The 15,454-nt window shown below is 38.2% G+C and overlaps 1 protein-coding gene across 1 annotated transcript; it reads left to right on the top strand.

The window, feature by feature from the left end:
- The first annotated feature begins 1,622 nt into the window (after nucleotides 1-1,622).
- Nucleotides 1,623-2,204, top strand: LOC149668579 (uncharacterized). Its single transcript, XM_089840815.1, has one exon. It carries the CDS (start codon nucleotides 1,623-1,625, stop codon nucleotides 2,202-2,204), a length of 582 nt encoding a protein of 193 aa, XP_089696941.1.
- Nucleotides 2,205-15,454: the final 13,250 nt, after the last annotated feature.

Raw genomic sequence — 15,454 nt, forward strand, 5'->3', positions numbered from 1 at the left:
AGATGATTTCCTCTTGGGAGGAATTGACAACGACGACCACTTGCTGAAGCTCGAATCATTCCTTCAAATTATGGAAGACGCAAACTTGAAGCTCAGACTGGAGAAATGTCAATTCGCTAAGAAATCAGTTGACTTCCTGGGTCATCATCTCGACAGCGAGGGATTGCATCCGCAGACCACGAAAATGGCAGCTATCACGCACGCTCCTGAGCCGAAGAACCTCGAAGAACTGAGATCATTCCTGGGGTTATTGAATTATTATTCTAAGTTCGTCCACAACTACGCAACAGAACTAAAACCATTGTACAGACTCATGGAAAAAGGAGCCGAATGGAAGTGGGAATTACAAGAGAAGACAACGTTCAAACGAGCCAAAGATCTGCTAACAAAATCAAACTTCCTCGTCCATTTCGATTCAAGCAAAGAAGTATTATTGGCGTGCGACGCGTCACCGGTTGGAATCGGTGTCGTCATTTCTTACAAGATTAATGGACAAGAGTACCCGATCTCATTTGCTTCACGCACGTTATCACCCGCTGAATCCAATTATTCGCAGTTGGAGAAAGAAGCCTTGGCTTTGGTATATGGAGTCGTAAAATTTCGAGACTACCTTCTGGGACGGCACTTCAAGCTCGTGACCGACCATCAGCCGTTAGTCAGCCTTCTTTCCGAAACAAAACCTGTACCACAGATGGCAGCTGCTAGATTACAGCGATGGGCATTACTCCTATCCTCTTACGACTACCAGATCGTCTACAAGAAGGGAAGTTTGCACTCCAATGCCGATGCCTTGAGCCGTTTGCCATTACCAACGAAACCCAGCGATCCACCACTACCGACAGAATACGTCCTGCTAACTATGGAACTGAACAAGGGTCCGGTCACAGTCACCGATATACGACACGCTACCGAGAAGGACGATATCCTGAGAAAAGTCCTATCCAACGTAAAATACGGCTGGAAATACACCGCTCAAAAATCTACATTCTTCAGACCATACTATTTGAGACGTCACGAGTTATCAACGATGAATGAAGCACTAATGATTGGCCAAAGAGTAGTCATTCCGGAAGCTCTACGATCTAACATGCTAAAGCAACTTCATGACACCCATCAAGGCATAGTTAAAATGAAGTCCCTAGCACGATCGATGTTCTGGTGGCCTGGAATCGACAGTGAAATAACCCAAATGTGCGCCAGATGTCGCATATGCCAATCCTCTGCACCGGAACCATCGAAGGAATTTGAATCTTGGCCACTCGCTACAACACCATGGACCAGAGTCCACTGCGACTTCGCTGGCCCTGTCGAGGGAAAAATGCTCTTCATAACGGTTGATGCTTTCACCAAATGGATCGAAGTCGACGTAGTGACGACAACTTCAACCGAAGTTGTCATTCGAGCCTTGCGAACTAAGATGGCAAGATTCGGAGTCATTCCAACCCTCGTGACCGACAATGCATCATGCTTCACGAGCGAGAAGTTCAAAGAGTTCACGTTCATAAACGGCATCAGGCATCTCACTATTGCACCCTATCATCCGCAATCAAACGGGCAAGCAGAGAACTGTACGAACCATTAAAGGATGTTTGAAAAAGTTAAGCTGCGGATTTGATGATGAGATGCAAGCGTTAAACGAAGGTTTAAAGACTTTCAAAAATGGCACGCTCGAGGAAAGACTTGATCGCATTCTAATGACGCACCGAAGAACACCAACTTCTGGAGGCAAATCCCCATCTGAATTGATGCTAGGCAGAAACATACTGTCTCGCTTAGACCTATGTAATCCTCACAATCAGAAGAAAACGGAAGCCGCAGACATCAGCGTAACGAAGTTTCGATCTGGTGACAGCGTTTACATTCGCAACTACTCTCGAGGTCCCAAATGGATTCTCGGAAAAATCAGCAAGATCATCGGGTCAACAATGTACGAGGTCACTAGCGGAAGTCTCACGATGCGGAAGCACCAAAACCAGATCAAGAAACGGCACGCAGAATCGGCACATGACGCAAAATCACGCAAAGACGACGATTGGTACCTATCCTGTGGAGCCCCAGCAAACATCCAAGCGCAAAATGAAACCAACGACATACCACAGGAAGTTGACAACAGTATAGCACCGCCAACTCGAGTCAACGAACCACAACAATCTCTGAGAAGGTCACAAAGGACACATAAACCAGTTATAAGGTCAGGCTTATAAAAAAAAGGAAAAAGTGATGTTATGTACGCGCTCTATAAAAAATCAACTGGCCTGTTATAAGTCTATTAGCTGATAACAATATTGTATAAATAGCAAGCCAACCTTTGTAACAGGATCAGTTATCGACGAGTCTCTTAGTAGCTTAGATCCTCTATTGTATTTTAAATCATCTCAATAATAAGTTATTGTTTAAGTTATTTTAACAGTTGTGTCATTATTAATTGAACACAACAACCTGATAACAAGTTGACATTTTCAGTTAGCTTCATCAGAGAGAATTTATAAAAGGGGGTGGAAGCTCTTGCCCTTGACAGTGCTAAATACAATGTAGCTCAAACAAGTAGGCCGCGACGCTAAAACTGGCCAGGTAAATTTCCGGTCAATTGACTCTCCACTAAATTTTAAAATTTGCCCTCAATCACTGTTGGTTGTACAATTACCCAATAAGGGTTCGCGATTTCGAGTGCGACTGGCGCCATTTGGAGTTATTTTAAGTCAGACGTTTCCCTTTCCCTAAAAAGGTAGTGCGCATCTCCCCTAGACCCTCCCGCAACATTCTAGACCCACCTTAGACGGAGGGGCCACGAAAAATTATACCGGAACTTGTTTTTGAGCTGTCGACGCTTGTTTAGTATTTTACAGCCTTAAAATGTTTATTTAATTTTTACCTCTCCGAGTGACGTATGTCACGGAGAGGTTCTAAAATCGACAGGCATGTCTGTGTGTGTGTGTGTGACCGCGTTCGCAATTTCCAAATCGGAGCAAACGTGTTCGCCATTTCTGAACTGCATTCACAGTCACGGAAATGGCTCCTCTACTTGAGTTCTCACACCACCATCTTCTGGTCTTTGTCCATTCCACACGGACACCAAACTGTACATACTGGCTTCTGATCACCACCATCTTCTGGTCTTCGTCCATTCCACTTGGACACCAGTCTGTACATACTGGCTTCTAATCACCATCATCTTCTGGTCTTCGTCCATTCCACTTGGACACCAGTCTGTACATACTGACTTCTAATCACCACCATCTTCTGGTCTTTGTCCATTCCACACGGACACCAAACTGTACATACTGGCTTCTGATCACCACCATCTTCTGGTCTTCGTCCATTCCACTTGGACACCAGTCTGTACATACTGGCTTCTAGCCTGTTCGACACAACTAAAAAGCGTATTTTTAAAAAACATCCACGCAGCGTCAGTGGGTAGTTGACCCAAGGGTGTCCAATCAAAGGCGAAGAATAAAGCGTTAAGCTTTTTATAGTCACCACGACTGTAATCAAAATCACGGTTGAATTGCTTAGGAGGGCCGCAAGAGTCAGTAGCAATGAGAGGGTAGGCTATACGTATAGTGAAGTGATCACTACCACCCACAGGGGAATGAGATGTGACAGAAGGACGCACGTTGGCTTTTGTGATCACTAGATCAAGAGTACTCAGACTTGCAGAGGCAGATTGACTGAGACGCGTGGGAAAGTTGATGTGTTGGTGCAGACCACATGAGTGTAATACATTGAGAAATTCTGTGTGAACAGCATTCGAACCGGAAGTGGTGCTATAAGTGTCCCAACATATTTTGGGAAGGTTAAAGTCACCTGCGATAAGCAGTTCATTACACCGATTTGATATCAATGATATGTCATTGAACAATTGGGTTGTGGCAGTGAGCGTAGAATTTGGCGGACGGTAAATACAACCGATAGTTAACCAGGATTTGGAGAACCGGTGTTTTACTTCAATCCAAAGAGATTCAGGGTAAGACGTTGGTATAGTTAATTTATGGAAGACATAGTGACGCTTGATATATATAAAGACTCCACCACCTGCGCGATTGGTGCGATCTTCCCGTAAGAGATTATACCCTGGGAGATTGAAGACAGCATCATCGTGGAAAGGAGTTGCCCACGTCTCCGTTACGCAAATACAGTCGGCATTCCAAGTGGGGGCAAGTGCTATGAGTTCATTACGTTTACCGTACAAATGCTGTGCATTAAATAATATGACTATAAAGTTGTGGTTAGTGGAAGGAGGTGGAGATGAAATTAGTTTTTTTGCATAGAATAGACCGAGGGCCGTAGGCAATTTTGCGTAAGAGGTATATCATTTGGGTAGGAAACCGGAATCGGTGACGTATGGTTGATGGCATATTCCGAAGGTGTTGTTGAGGTTGAGCATATTAGAGGACCTTGGCGAATGACAAGGTTAGTTTCGCCGTTTGCGCGTCGTTCGCGAAGTTCTGCGACTAATTGTCTATGGACTGAACGTTGTTCCGCCGTGCGGTCAGGTGCGGCAGGGTATTGAAAGTTTTGGTGACTGCGCCAGTAACCAATGCTTCGTACAAAAAATTGGCGGTGGTTGACCGACTGAAATACAAAAAGCAGGGGGCGATTTCTTTCTTCATGGTAAGTGCCAAGGCGACTAACGCGTATATTATCACACTGAGAGCGACTGAATTCTAGGTTTCGTAAGATTGAGGTAGCGTATGTGAAGTCGGAATGAGGATCATCATTGTCAGGGACATGAAATAGGAGCGCGTTGTATTTGCGGCGCGAGATCTCAACAGGTGCTTGGTTTAGATTTGAGTCATTACTTAACTGCAGAGTAGGATTATAGTGGTTAGTTTTATCTTGATCCCGCGGTGCGGAGGCTTGGTGGTGTAGAGAAGCCCGTAGGGGGGAAGTTATTGAAGAGCGTTCACTCAGATTTGAAGGGTGAAGATCGTGGGACGGAGAAAGGGGTTGTTTGTCATTGACTATTGACTGTAGTTTTAGGAGCGCATCACTCTGATCCTCGAGTTGTGTTGTAAGTATTGTGTTAAATGCCTTTAGGTCCACGATTTCATTGGAGATGGACCGCAGAGAGGTTAAGTCCTTTTTAATGGATGTAGAGTCTAGGTTGAGTTGAAGAACGGTGCTTCTTAAAGAAGAAAGCTTTTGCGATAATGAGACTTGTTCTGAGTGAAGATCGTTGTAGTTTGGCGAAGCTGAGATTGAGGGAGGTGACTGAGATACTAGATTATTTAAACGCGTTGTGAGCTCGTGGCAGACAGCAACTAGTTCGGAGAGCTTTGCACGGGTGTCACGTGTAAGATTGTCAGTATTGGTTGAAAGTGTAGTAAATTCCTTTGTCATAGTGGACAATGTTTTCAGCATAGTAGGACCACTGACAATACAACTTGGGCAGAAAAAGACCAAAAATTCGCAAGGGTTAGTACAATGGAAGTCGAATTGTGAGTCAGAGACGTTTACACAACGGGTGTGACACCAATCAAGACAAATCTCACACTGGAAAGACTTGTGTGAATCCTCTACTAATTTAGTACATACGCGACAAACGGATTCATTGGTAGAAGTTTTAGATTTTTGTTGTTTAGATCGGGGTGCCAGCTTGGGGGCAGATGTAGTGGTACGGGTACACACCCTTGTAGAAGTAGGAACTGTAGTGGTTTTGGGGCGACCACGTTTTTTCTTGGGTATCACAGTAGGAGCAGACTTATCACTGGTGACCACTGAGGCAGGTAGCCCTTGGTCATCACAAGAGTTTGGAGGGAAATTTGACTGACTAGTATTAGTAGGTAGTGGGCTTGCACTTGCAAGGAGGAAGGTAGTTGGTTCACGAATTGCACTGATCGAGGATATTATACTATTTGGATCTTGAGTATTGTCCTGGTCTGGAGTTTGAGGTGACGTGGTGGGAACTGTCGTAATAGTTGCGGTTTTAACCAGGAGCTGAGATTGGTTTTCAACTGTCGGAGACAGTAGTTTGACGCGGGCTTTGAGGGCTCGTATTTGGGAGAGATCATCGAGCGAGAGCCGTTGCACAGGCGGTGTACGAAACATTGCGCCGCTAAACCGTTGATTGTTGTAAGGGGAAGCACCAGAACCGCGGCGCGCTCACGCACTTAATCAATTTCATCAATGATAAATCAATATCATAATTTGAGTCTATTTAAGTTACTCTTGTTTCGAATTTATTTGGGAAAGGTGGATCAAGAGATCTTTAGCCGATTCCGTTTGGACCATGGTTCATAAACGCGATTTAAATTAGGTTCAAAATTTAACACATTGGGCCAAGGCTTAGCATTGACTTAGTAAAATCAGCCTTCTTGACACCTTTTTAATCTATTTCAACCGCGTTAAAGATATTTTTAACACATACCGTAACTATTCACGAGTGCATTTGACAATATTACTCTAATATCGAATAATTAATTTCGTTTAAACTTAGAATTAAAAGTTCAAATCGGACATAAGCAGACGGACGTTGCTTTTTGATCGCTGGTACAATTAATTACTGATTAGAATTAAGTACAACTACAACCGATTACGAAGCATAGTTTTTGTTTATTACATTACTACGTTTTATCTATCACAATTCTATCACACTTAACAATCAGTCTTTTTTCGATTTTCAACGAAATAAGAAATATAAAAGTATAAATTGGACTTTGGGTTGAATATTATAAGCTGATGGCACATTAAACTAGTAATATGGTGATTTAGGGAGCAAATCACAATTCTATGGTGGTTTGGGACCTCAAAAAAGTAGGGGGTTTTAGGTATTTTAGGGACATGGTGGGAGCCATTTTTAAGCCCCGACAGGGTTGCTTTGAAACTAGTAAACGCTCACAATCAAAGTGTTCAAGATCAGCGACTTGCTGAATATTCAAATTTTATAGGTAGGTAAAATGGTTTTTACTTATTTTTACAATAGAGCTAAAAGTTCTGTAAGTTAATAAAGTAGACAAGAGAGTAGAAAAAGACAGTGTATCCCTCCTAATGGATGCGCTTTAGCAAGAAGGATTGTAACAAGCCCTAACTAGGGGGATGAAACTGACATAAGAATTTATACTAACAAAGAGACGTTATTTTTAGTAGTAAAATCAAAATAAAATAAAAATTATTTGAATTTTCATCCTCCATTTAAAAAATAAAATAAGCTAAATTCTATTTTACAAATATATTAATCAACTTGCACGGGATAAATTATTTTTAGTTATTTTCTCCTAGCCAAATTTTCTCCTAGTATCAGTGCTACGTATAGCAACGTCACTCCCTGAAACCCATCTATCTCTAAGCTTGTAGTGTCATCCCCCCTAACAGACGCGAATAGAATTCCCTCTCACAAAAGCCCGCTCAGAGGGAGGGATACACTGTCGTCTCTCATCTCTGCTGAAGTTACTCTATATAGGTATGGACAACATTTTTATTAAGGGGAGGGTGAAAAGAAAAATGAAGTGATTTTTGTCGATTCCATTACAATTCTAAGACCTACCCGAGGGGCAGTTCACTTCCTTTTTTAAGGTCCCACCCTTGCCCGATTAAATCGAATTAGAATGTTTATCCCTGCCTTCCACAGAGCATAGATTTAATCATGTTTTAATGTTAAGATTCAAGTGAATTGCCCCTCGGACCTACCTGCATAGTAATTTAGTAAATTAAACAAGAATTATCATACGACAATGATTTTAAAAATCAAAAAAGTTTACATTTCTTCAAATATTTTTTATAAAGTAACACCCTGTCTTCTACTTAATAATAGTTCATCGGCACGCTCTACGTCACGCGCCACTTTTATCACATTAGGTGCAATATTTATCATATCTCGCGCTAAAATTCGCGGGACTTAGAGAGTGCATGTCAGATTTTATTAAGAGGAAGGCCGGGTGTTTCCAGATTGGTCGGGCTGCTTTAAGCAAAAGATTTGAAGAAATCTTAACTAATTTTGATTTTTAAAATCATTGGGAAACAATTTTTGTCTGTTTCACTATGCAGATAGGTCTTAGAATTGGTATAAAGAAATCGAAAAAATATCACTTGATTTTCCATTTCACCCTCCTTTTAAGCGTACGAAGTAAAATTGTAACAATGAGGGTATAGTTGTATTCAGTTGGAATTGATAAAATAGGGAAAGCTAAGGCGTATGAATACACAACAGGAAAAAAAGTCGTCGCACTCAAGTCCGACTGAACACGAGTATGGTTATATTTTGATGATGGATTTTTTGAAATCTGTAATGATGGAACTCCAAAAACGTCAACAGAATTAATTATGGCAAAAAGGATCAATTTTGGGCTCGTAAAATGGGTCTCTGGAGGCGACGCCTGGGATGTTTTAAACATGGATAATTGTTTTAAATATGAGAAGTCATTAAAAAAGGATGTTTTTAAAAATCCCGAAAATTATATTGGGAAAAACCTGGATTTCCATTGGAAAGAGGGAGAGGAAACTGATCCCGGATTTCTTTTAGCAATTGGAAAATTAATAATAGAAACAAAGAATGATTCAAGGAACAGCTTTTTTGATAACTTTCTTATAGGAAATGATAAAGACATGGAAATAAAAAGAACAAACCTCGTGGAAACACATTTTGCCAATTTAGGCGTACCAGTTCCTGAGCAAGAGCAAATTAAAAGGGAAACTCAGTTTCGGGACCAAATGAAGTATGAACTTTCAAATAATTACTTTTCTGGTGGTTCAATATGAAAGATAGTTTTGCGAGTTTTAAACTTTAATTTTTTAGGCTAAGAAACTTAAACTCAACCAGCAAATGCACTTAATGGATTTAGTAGATAATAATTCTACTGACTTAATTGAAGACGGTTTGCCAGGAACTAGCTCTGAAGGAAGCAAAAAACGCAAATGCGAGAAGTATGACAAACTGAAGTTTAAATATAATAAACTGAAAATGGAATTAAAAAAAGGAGCAAAAATAAAAAATATAAGGGTAAATTAATATGAATTGTGTTAATGAATGCTTTGGACTCATAATTATAAAACTTGCAAATCTTTTTCAGATCAGAAAGCAATTTATGAGAAGCTGCAAGAGATTATTCCCTCCGTTTCAAGGCAGTCGGCTCCTTGCAGTAACACGCTTGATGAGGAGGCTAAACCGCAAGTAAGAATTGTGTTCAGGTTCAAGTTTTATTCAAAATTAGATATAACTTAATCAAAATTGATAAAAAGTCAAATTTTTTAAAATCTACAAATTAAAGCGAATAGTTCCCCTACATATTTTATTATCCAGCAGTGGCGTTGCTAGGCCTAAGAGATTAAAACGATAATAATAATCCAAAATTTTATATTTTCTAATTTGAATTTTCATAGTTTTTGCCTGCTTGTTTTGTTTTATAACTATCTAAAACGAATTCGACTTTCTAAAATAATATTGGAAATTATTTAATTTGACAGAAAGTTGAAATTGGAGCGGATGATTTTGTGGACAAATCGGATTTAATGGTGTTGATTCGATCCTCAATTTCATGCACTACGTTTGCCCGATCCTTATTAACACATCTATTCGAAAAGGATGAAATAATAGGTTCATCCCTATTATTAAGACGCTTTGACAAAACCTGCATTGGACTCAAAAAGAGTTAGTGCCATTATTGGTAAGAAAAAAGTATTTCACAAGCAAACGTGTGCCATGAGTTGGTTAATCATTTAACTAGGCCTAGTTATTAACAATTAAAATTTGTAGCTTACACCCTGAAAAAGTATCCCGGATCTGGGAAAACAAGAATTATGGAGAGTTTGGCGAATAAAATAAAAGAAATTCAAACGAGAGATAAAACAACTGTGCAAACTTTTCCCACTTTTTTTTAAAAAGTCTTTCATTTTACCAAATAAAAAATAAATCTAAGTTTGTTTCATACTCTTTTGAAGTCTTCAACACGAAGAACAGAAATCCTGAATTTTTAGTAGATCGGAAGCTATGGCGGAGGAATACTAACAAAATATATTGACCGGAATGTCTATAGTAACTTTAGTTAGGCTTTAAGTATCTGTAGAATATACGTTAAATATCAATTGGAAACAATATTAAATTTCTATAGAAATTTAATATTAAACGTCTATGGAAATAGTATTAAATGTATATAGGCATAATATTAGACATAATATTAAATGTCTATAGACATAATATTAAATGTCTATAGACATAATATTAAATGTCTATAGACATAATATTAAATGTCTATAGACATAGTATTAAATGTCTATAGACATAATATTAAATGTCTATAGACATAATATTAAATGTCTATAGACATAATATTAAATGTCTATAGACATAATATTAAATGTCTATAGACATAATATTAAATGTCTATAGACATAATATTAAATGTCTATAGACATAATATTAAATGTCTATAGACATAATATTAAATGTCTATAGACATAATATTAAATGTCTATAGACATAATATTAAATGTCTATAGACATAATATTAAATGTCTATAGACATAATTTAAATGTCTATAGACATAATTTAAATGTCTATAGATTTAACATTAAATATCTATAGAAATAATATTAAATATCTATAGGCCGTTTGAGACAAATTAGATAGATTTAATGTGAATTGAACTTAAGAAGTTGGGCCAAAAAATTTGCCATTCACTTATATTCCCACAAAACCGGTGAATTTCTAGCTTTGGTAATCTAACGGCGTGAGCGAGACCGTTCGGCGTGTATACCGAGGTGTTGGAACCGGGCGGGCAAGGAGGTCGGTCCCCGTTGGCGGCTAAGTAGAGTTCTGTGTAGCAATAGCGTGCGGGTATGCGATGGAGCCTCCAGTGCTTATAAATTTTGAGATAATTTGGAAATAATAATGAATTTTGAGATTTCTCCGTTAAACTCTGTTACTCCCTCGACGATTATAAACAAGAAGCTTAAGAGAAAAACGAAGAAAAGAAAAAATCTGCCCGGCGACATTGAAGAAAACCATTCGTATCACGTCAAAGAAAGTCCAAAACGGGTAGCAAAAAGTTGCCTACTATCTCAACTATTTTCGAGACGCCAGAGCCACCAAGTAAAAGAAGTTGAAAGATGACGTCAAAAAGGCTATATCATTCAGTGAGAAATTTGAAGATACCACCACAAGCTCAGATGTACAACAAGATCGTACTGATGAACCTAATGTAGAAAAACTAGATGATAATGTCTTTACGGATGAACCTTTTCAAGTTGAACCTCCTGAAGGGACATTCTCACGCGTTATTTCAACCTCAGACAATAAGGAAGTGCCTAAGAATGGGTTTATCACTGTTTTTTTTCAAAAACGCCCGCTAATTGCGACCATAAGATTCATTCAGTTCTGCCCAGAACCTCAAGGAAACCAAAAACAAGTACTCCTAGAGAAATATTCCCATTATGTAATGGATTTAGCACTTCAAAACTACGGCACTTGCATTGTTTGGGACATGAACAATTTGCAAACCATCAATACCGGAAGTGAAGGGGCCCAATAACGAAATTTGGGATTTTACCTTCCATCCTGATTAATTAATTCTATTAATACTTAATTAAATTAGATTAATTGTACAGTCCCGGACAAACGTTTCTGGACATTTTCATTTAGCTGCCATTTTGTTCCTATTTGAGCTAGAGTAACAAAATAGGACTTTCTAAATAGGTTGATTTCTCAAAATTATTAGAAAATTAAAAATGACACGGTCTCAATAAAAGGGCGTTAGCCATAGCGGAAAAAGTAAAGCCCCCGATAATGACGTTACGAAATAATGCTTCACGTAGAATCCGAAACTGTTTTCAAATTGTAAATCCGTTCCGAAAATCAAAAGTTATGACAAAAAACGTGACGTTCAAAACAATAGCAAATAAGCCTAACGAGTATTTATTTCTTCTATATCAACTCAGCTCAGTAGTAAAACATTACGATCAGAAAAACAGGATGTTCAAGCCATAGCATGGTTTTACTCTGAAATTATAGAAATGAGGTTTTAAGAATTACGTTCAGTAATTTATTTATTTATTAGTTAATTGCCAGTAGGGTCTTGATTTTAAAAGGACAATAGGGTTCCAACTTAGAAATAACGGTTTTGGATGGCTCTTTGGAAAGTAGAAATTTTGGATTTGTGTGCAGGGTAGTGTTAAGTCTGTGAATTTGGAATAATAAGCAAGTTGTGATTGCTAAAGTGGAAGGATTTTTGACATTAAAAATTTTCCAAATATTCTATAATGCGCGAAGTTTGCGTTTTGGGTTGAATTCTTCTGTCGCTTTTCTGTAGTAAATGTTTTAAGCTCTTAAAGAATAAAATATTTTGATTAGCTTACGGGTGGGTGGGTTTTCGATGATTAATGTTTTTGTGTCTTTTCGGTATAAAAATGTTTGCTTGGATTTTGTAAGGAAATGTTTTGAGTGCTTGGAGAATTAATATCGTGGCAGAACTCCAGTTTGCAGAATAGGTGACGTGTCTACCATGGAAATGTAGCGTAGAATCGGGGATGAAGATTCACGATGACATGAATTAGAGGAAAATCTAACAACGACAAATTCTTCATGAAGGATGCGAATATTAATTCTCATTGTGAAATGGATGGTAATCTCCGAAGGTAATGGTTCGTATTATTATATTATTTAAATTAAAAAGACTCATTCGTCCTAATGGCATAAAAATATTGATATTCGAATACTCCTGCTTTTGTCTGGAAGTTTAATTTTTCCACCACTTTTGAAATTAGACAACTATCTCTTTAACTTTTAGAATGCCATATATTTTTTGTTAAATCTAAGGTTAATTATAGAACGTTGCATTTAAAAAAGTAGTCTTCAAAAAAATGAATGAAATGGATTTTTAATGTGTATATAAAAAACTATATAAGTAGTTCACTGGAATTTACATAGTCATCAACATTATAATAATAATAATAATAATAATAGGGGCTGGGCTTCATGAAACGAGAAAAAAATACCTTTTGTATTTTATTTCCGAGTAGGTAGGCTGCATTGTTTTTTAAGCTTGCAGCATGGCAATCACTTAATAACGCCAAAGTGTATAATCCAGGTAAACAAGTGCCTGCCTACGTTGGAGATGATGTTACGATTTACGTTTATTCACTAATGAAAATATTCAGGAATTTTATCATGAATATTTGGAAAAATTGAATCATGAACATTTTTAAGAATCTCAACATGAACATTTTTAAGAATCTCATCATGAACATTTTTAAGAATCTCATCATGAATATTTTCAAGAATTTAATCATGAAAATTTAGAAAAATCAATCATGATAACTAAGAAAAAATCCATCTTGAATATTTGAAAAAAAATTCTTCATGAATGTATAGAGAAAAATGCATCATGAATACTTGGGAAAAAATACGTCTTGAATATTTTCAAATTATAACGAATGGTATTATAGATGTTAAGCCTAAAAGTGTCTGACTTTTACTAGACGTCCTTAAGATTTAAATTGAAAGTCCCAATGTAAAAAAAAAACTCGATGTCTTAGATTAGTGGTGTCTTAGAAATTTGAGTAACAAATAGGGCATTGTAGAACATGGGTTTGATTTACTGGTCTTCCAGTACTAATTTCTGTATTAGTATACTTACGACGGTTTATTAACTTTTGCAAAAAACGCGATACAGGATTGATTGACGTATAAACAGCTGGTAGTGTGTTCAAAACCTGTTCAATATCTCGATTTACATATTAGAACTGAAAAATTGCTTTTAGGTTATATCGATTCACACGGGTATACGGACTAAACACTTCCAAGACAAAGAACCCCAGGCATAATCTCCCATTACTGAAATTGTGAAAAATCCCCCATCCCCAGACAAAATCCTCGGTTGTTAACCCTATCCGAGAAAAGTGAAAAACCCCCCGATAATTATTCCCATCATAGAAAAAATACATTATCAATATAATCCGAAACACTTCAGCAATCCGGTAGTGCAATAGATCAGGCGTTGGACAATTTCTAATTAATTCGTTGACTTTTATTCATTTCAAGGGAGAAATAAGTTCAACCACTGAAAGAACACTTGTGGGAGTTTTAGAATTACTCATACCATTCACGGGGTCTCAGGAAACTCTTTGCCAAATTTCAACCTTCTGTTTTGGATAAAGAATGCGCGCGAGGAAATTTGTTTTCACGCTATAGGGTAGGCAACTCCCCTATCTCCGACAGCAGCTTATTCTGTATATACTCTATTTTCATCTTCGGTTGTTAGCACGCGCAAAGCTAGGTCTCTATGTTATGTAGCTTTGTGCGTGCTGACAAGAGACGAAGAAAAAAAAGGATTATAAATATCCGCGAGATTTTTATCTCAAATGCACGGACCTGTAGGCTTTAGTTTCAAATACATGCATAGTCGTATGTAATCAATTGGTGGGTCCTTCAAACATTATCAAGGAACGTTGTTCTATTAAAAATAGCGAAAATTATTTCTTGAGATTCCCAAAAGATTTAGAAACGTAATAAATATTTATAATACTAACTCTAACATCCTTCTCTAATAGTCTAAATTAGTATTACTTGAAATTTTAAAAGTCACTGGCTCCACTATGAAGTCGACACTCGACAGTCGAGGCACTTCAACTTTTTTCGAAGCCTACTAGAATTTCCGCCCATACATTTGAGCTAAAACTCGCGGATATTTTAAATCCAGAGAAACATTATTTTCTTCGTCTCTTGTCATCACGCTCAAAGCTACGTTACATAGAGACCCAGATTTGCGCGTGCTGACAACCCAAGCTGAATCAGATTATACAGAATAAGCTTTCATGAGAAATAGGGGAGTTGCCTATCCTATAGCGTGAAAACAAATTTCCTCACGCGAATTCTTTATCCATGCTCCTATGGTACCCAGTAGGATAAAAACCCTTGGAAGGAAAAACAGACTGATGGCGAATTCCACTGGGTCCTCCCGGAGCGCTCCCATGGAGCAATAAAAATGAGAGACCCTAATTACGGAAAAACAGTCTTTAACGATCCGGCAACTACTCCTCCCATGTTTATTGCTCCCATATTTAAATCAGGCGCTTCAACGGATTCTAAGAATTACCGACCAATATCTTTGCTGTGCGTCCTGGCAAAACGTTTTGACATGATAATGCATTCCCACCTTCAGCGCTGGTTCAATATCTTCCCAAATGAATGCCAGCATGGTTTCCTACCAGGGAAGAGCGTTGACACGAATCATGCGGCTTTCATACACTTCGCGGCCCCGCCTGTAGAAAATCGAGGACAGGTTGATGTCGTTTATTTGGACCTTGCCAAGGCTTTTGACCGTGTTCCTCATGGTTTCTTAGGAGACAAACTTCCGATATTAGGCATCAATGGCGTACTTTTAGACTGGATTAGTAGTTACTTGGCGCGCAGAATCAATATCCTTAAATGCAATGGATCTCTTACCACTGTCAACTATCCCGTTAATTGCGCAGTCCCTCAGGGCTCGTCTTTGGGGCCTCTCCTCTTCAACATTTTTTTGTATG

The sequence above is a fragment of the Phalangium opilio genome, unplaced genomic scaffold (assembly GCF_054372755.1).
Source record: "Phalangium opilio isolate 3A_F unplaced genomic scaffold, DU_Popi_V2 ptg000055l_1, whole genome shotgun sequence".
NCBI lineage: Eukaryota > Metazoa > Arthropoda > Arachnida > Opiliones > Phalangiidae > Phalangium > Phalangium opilio.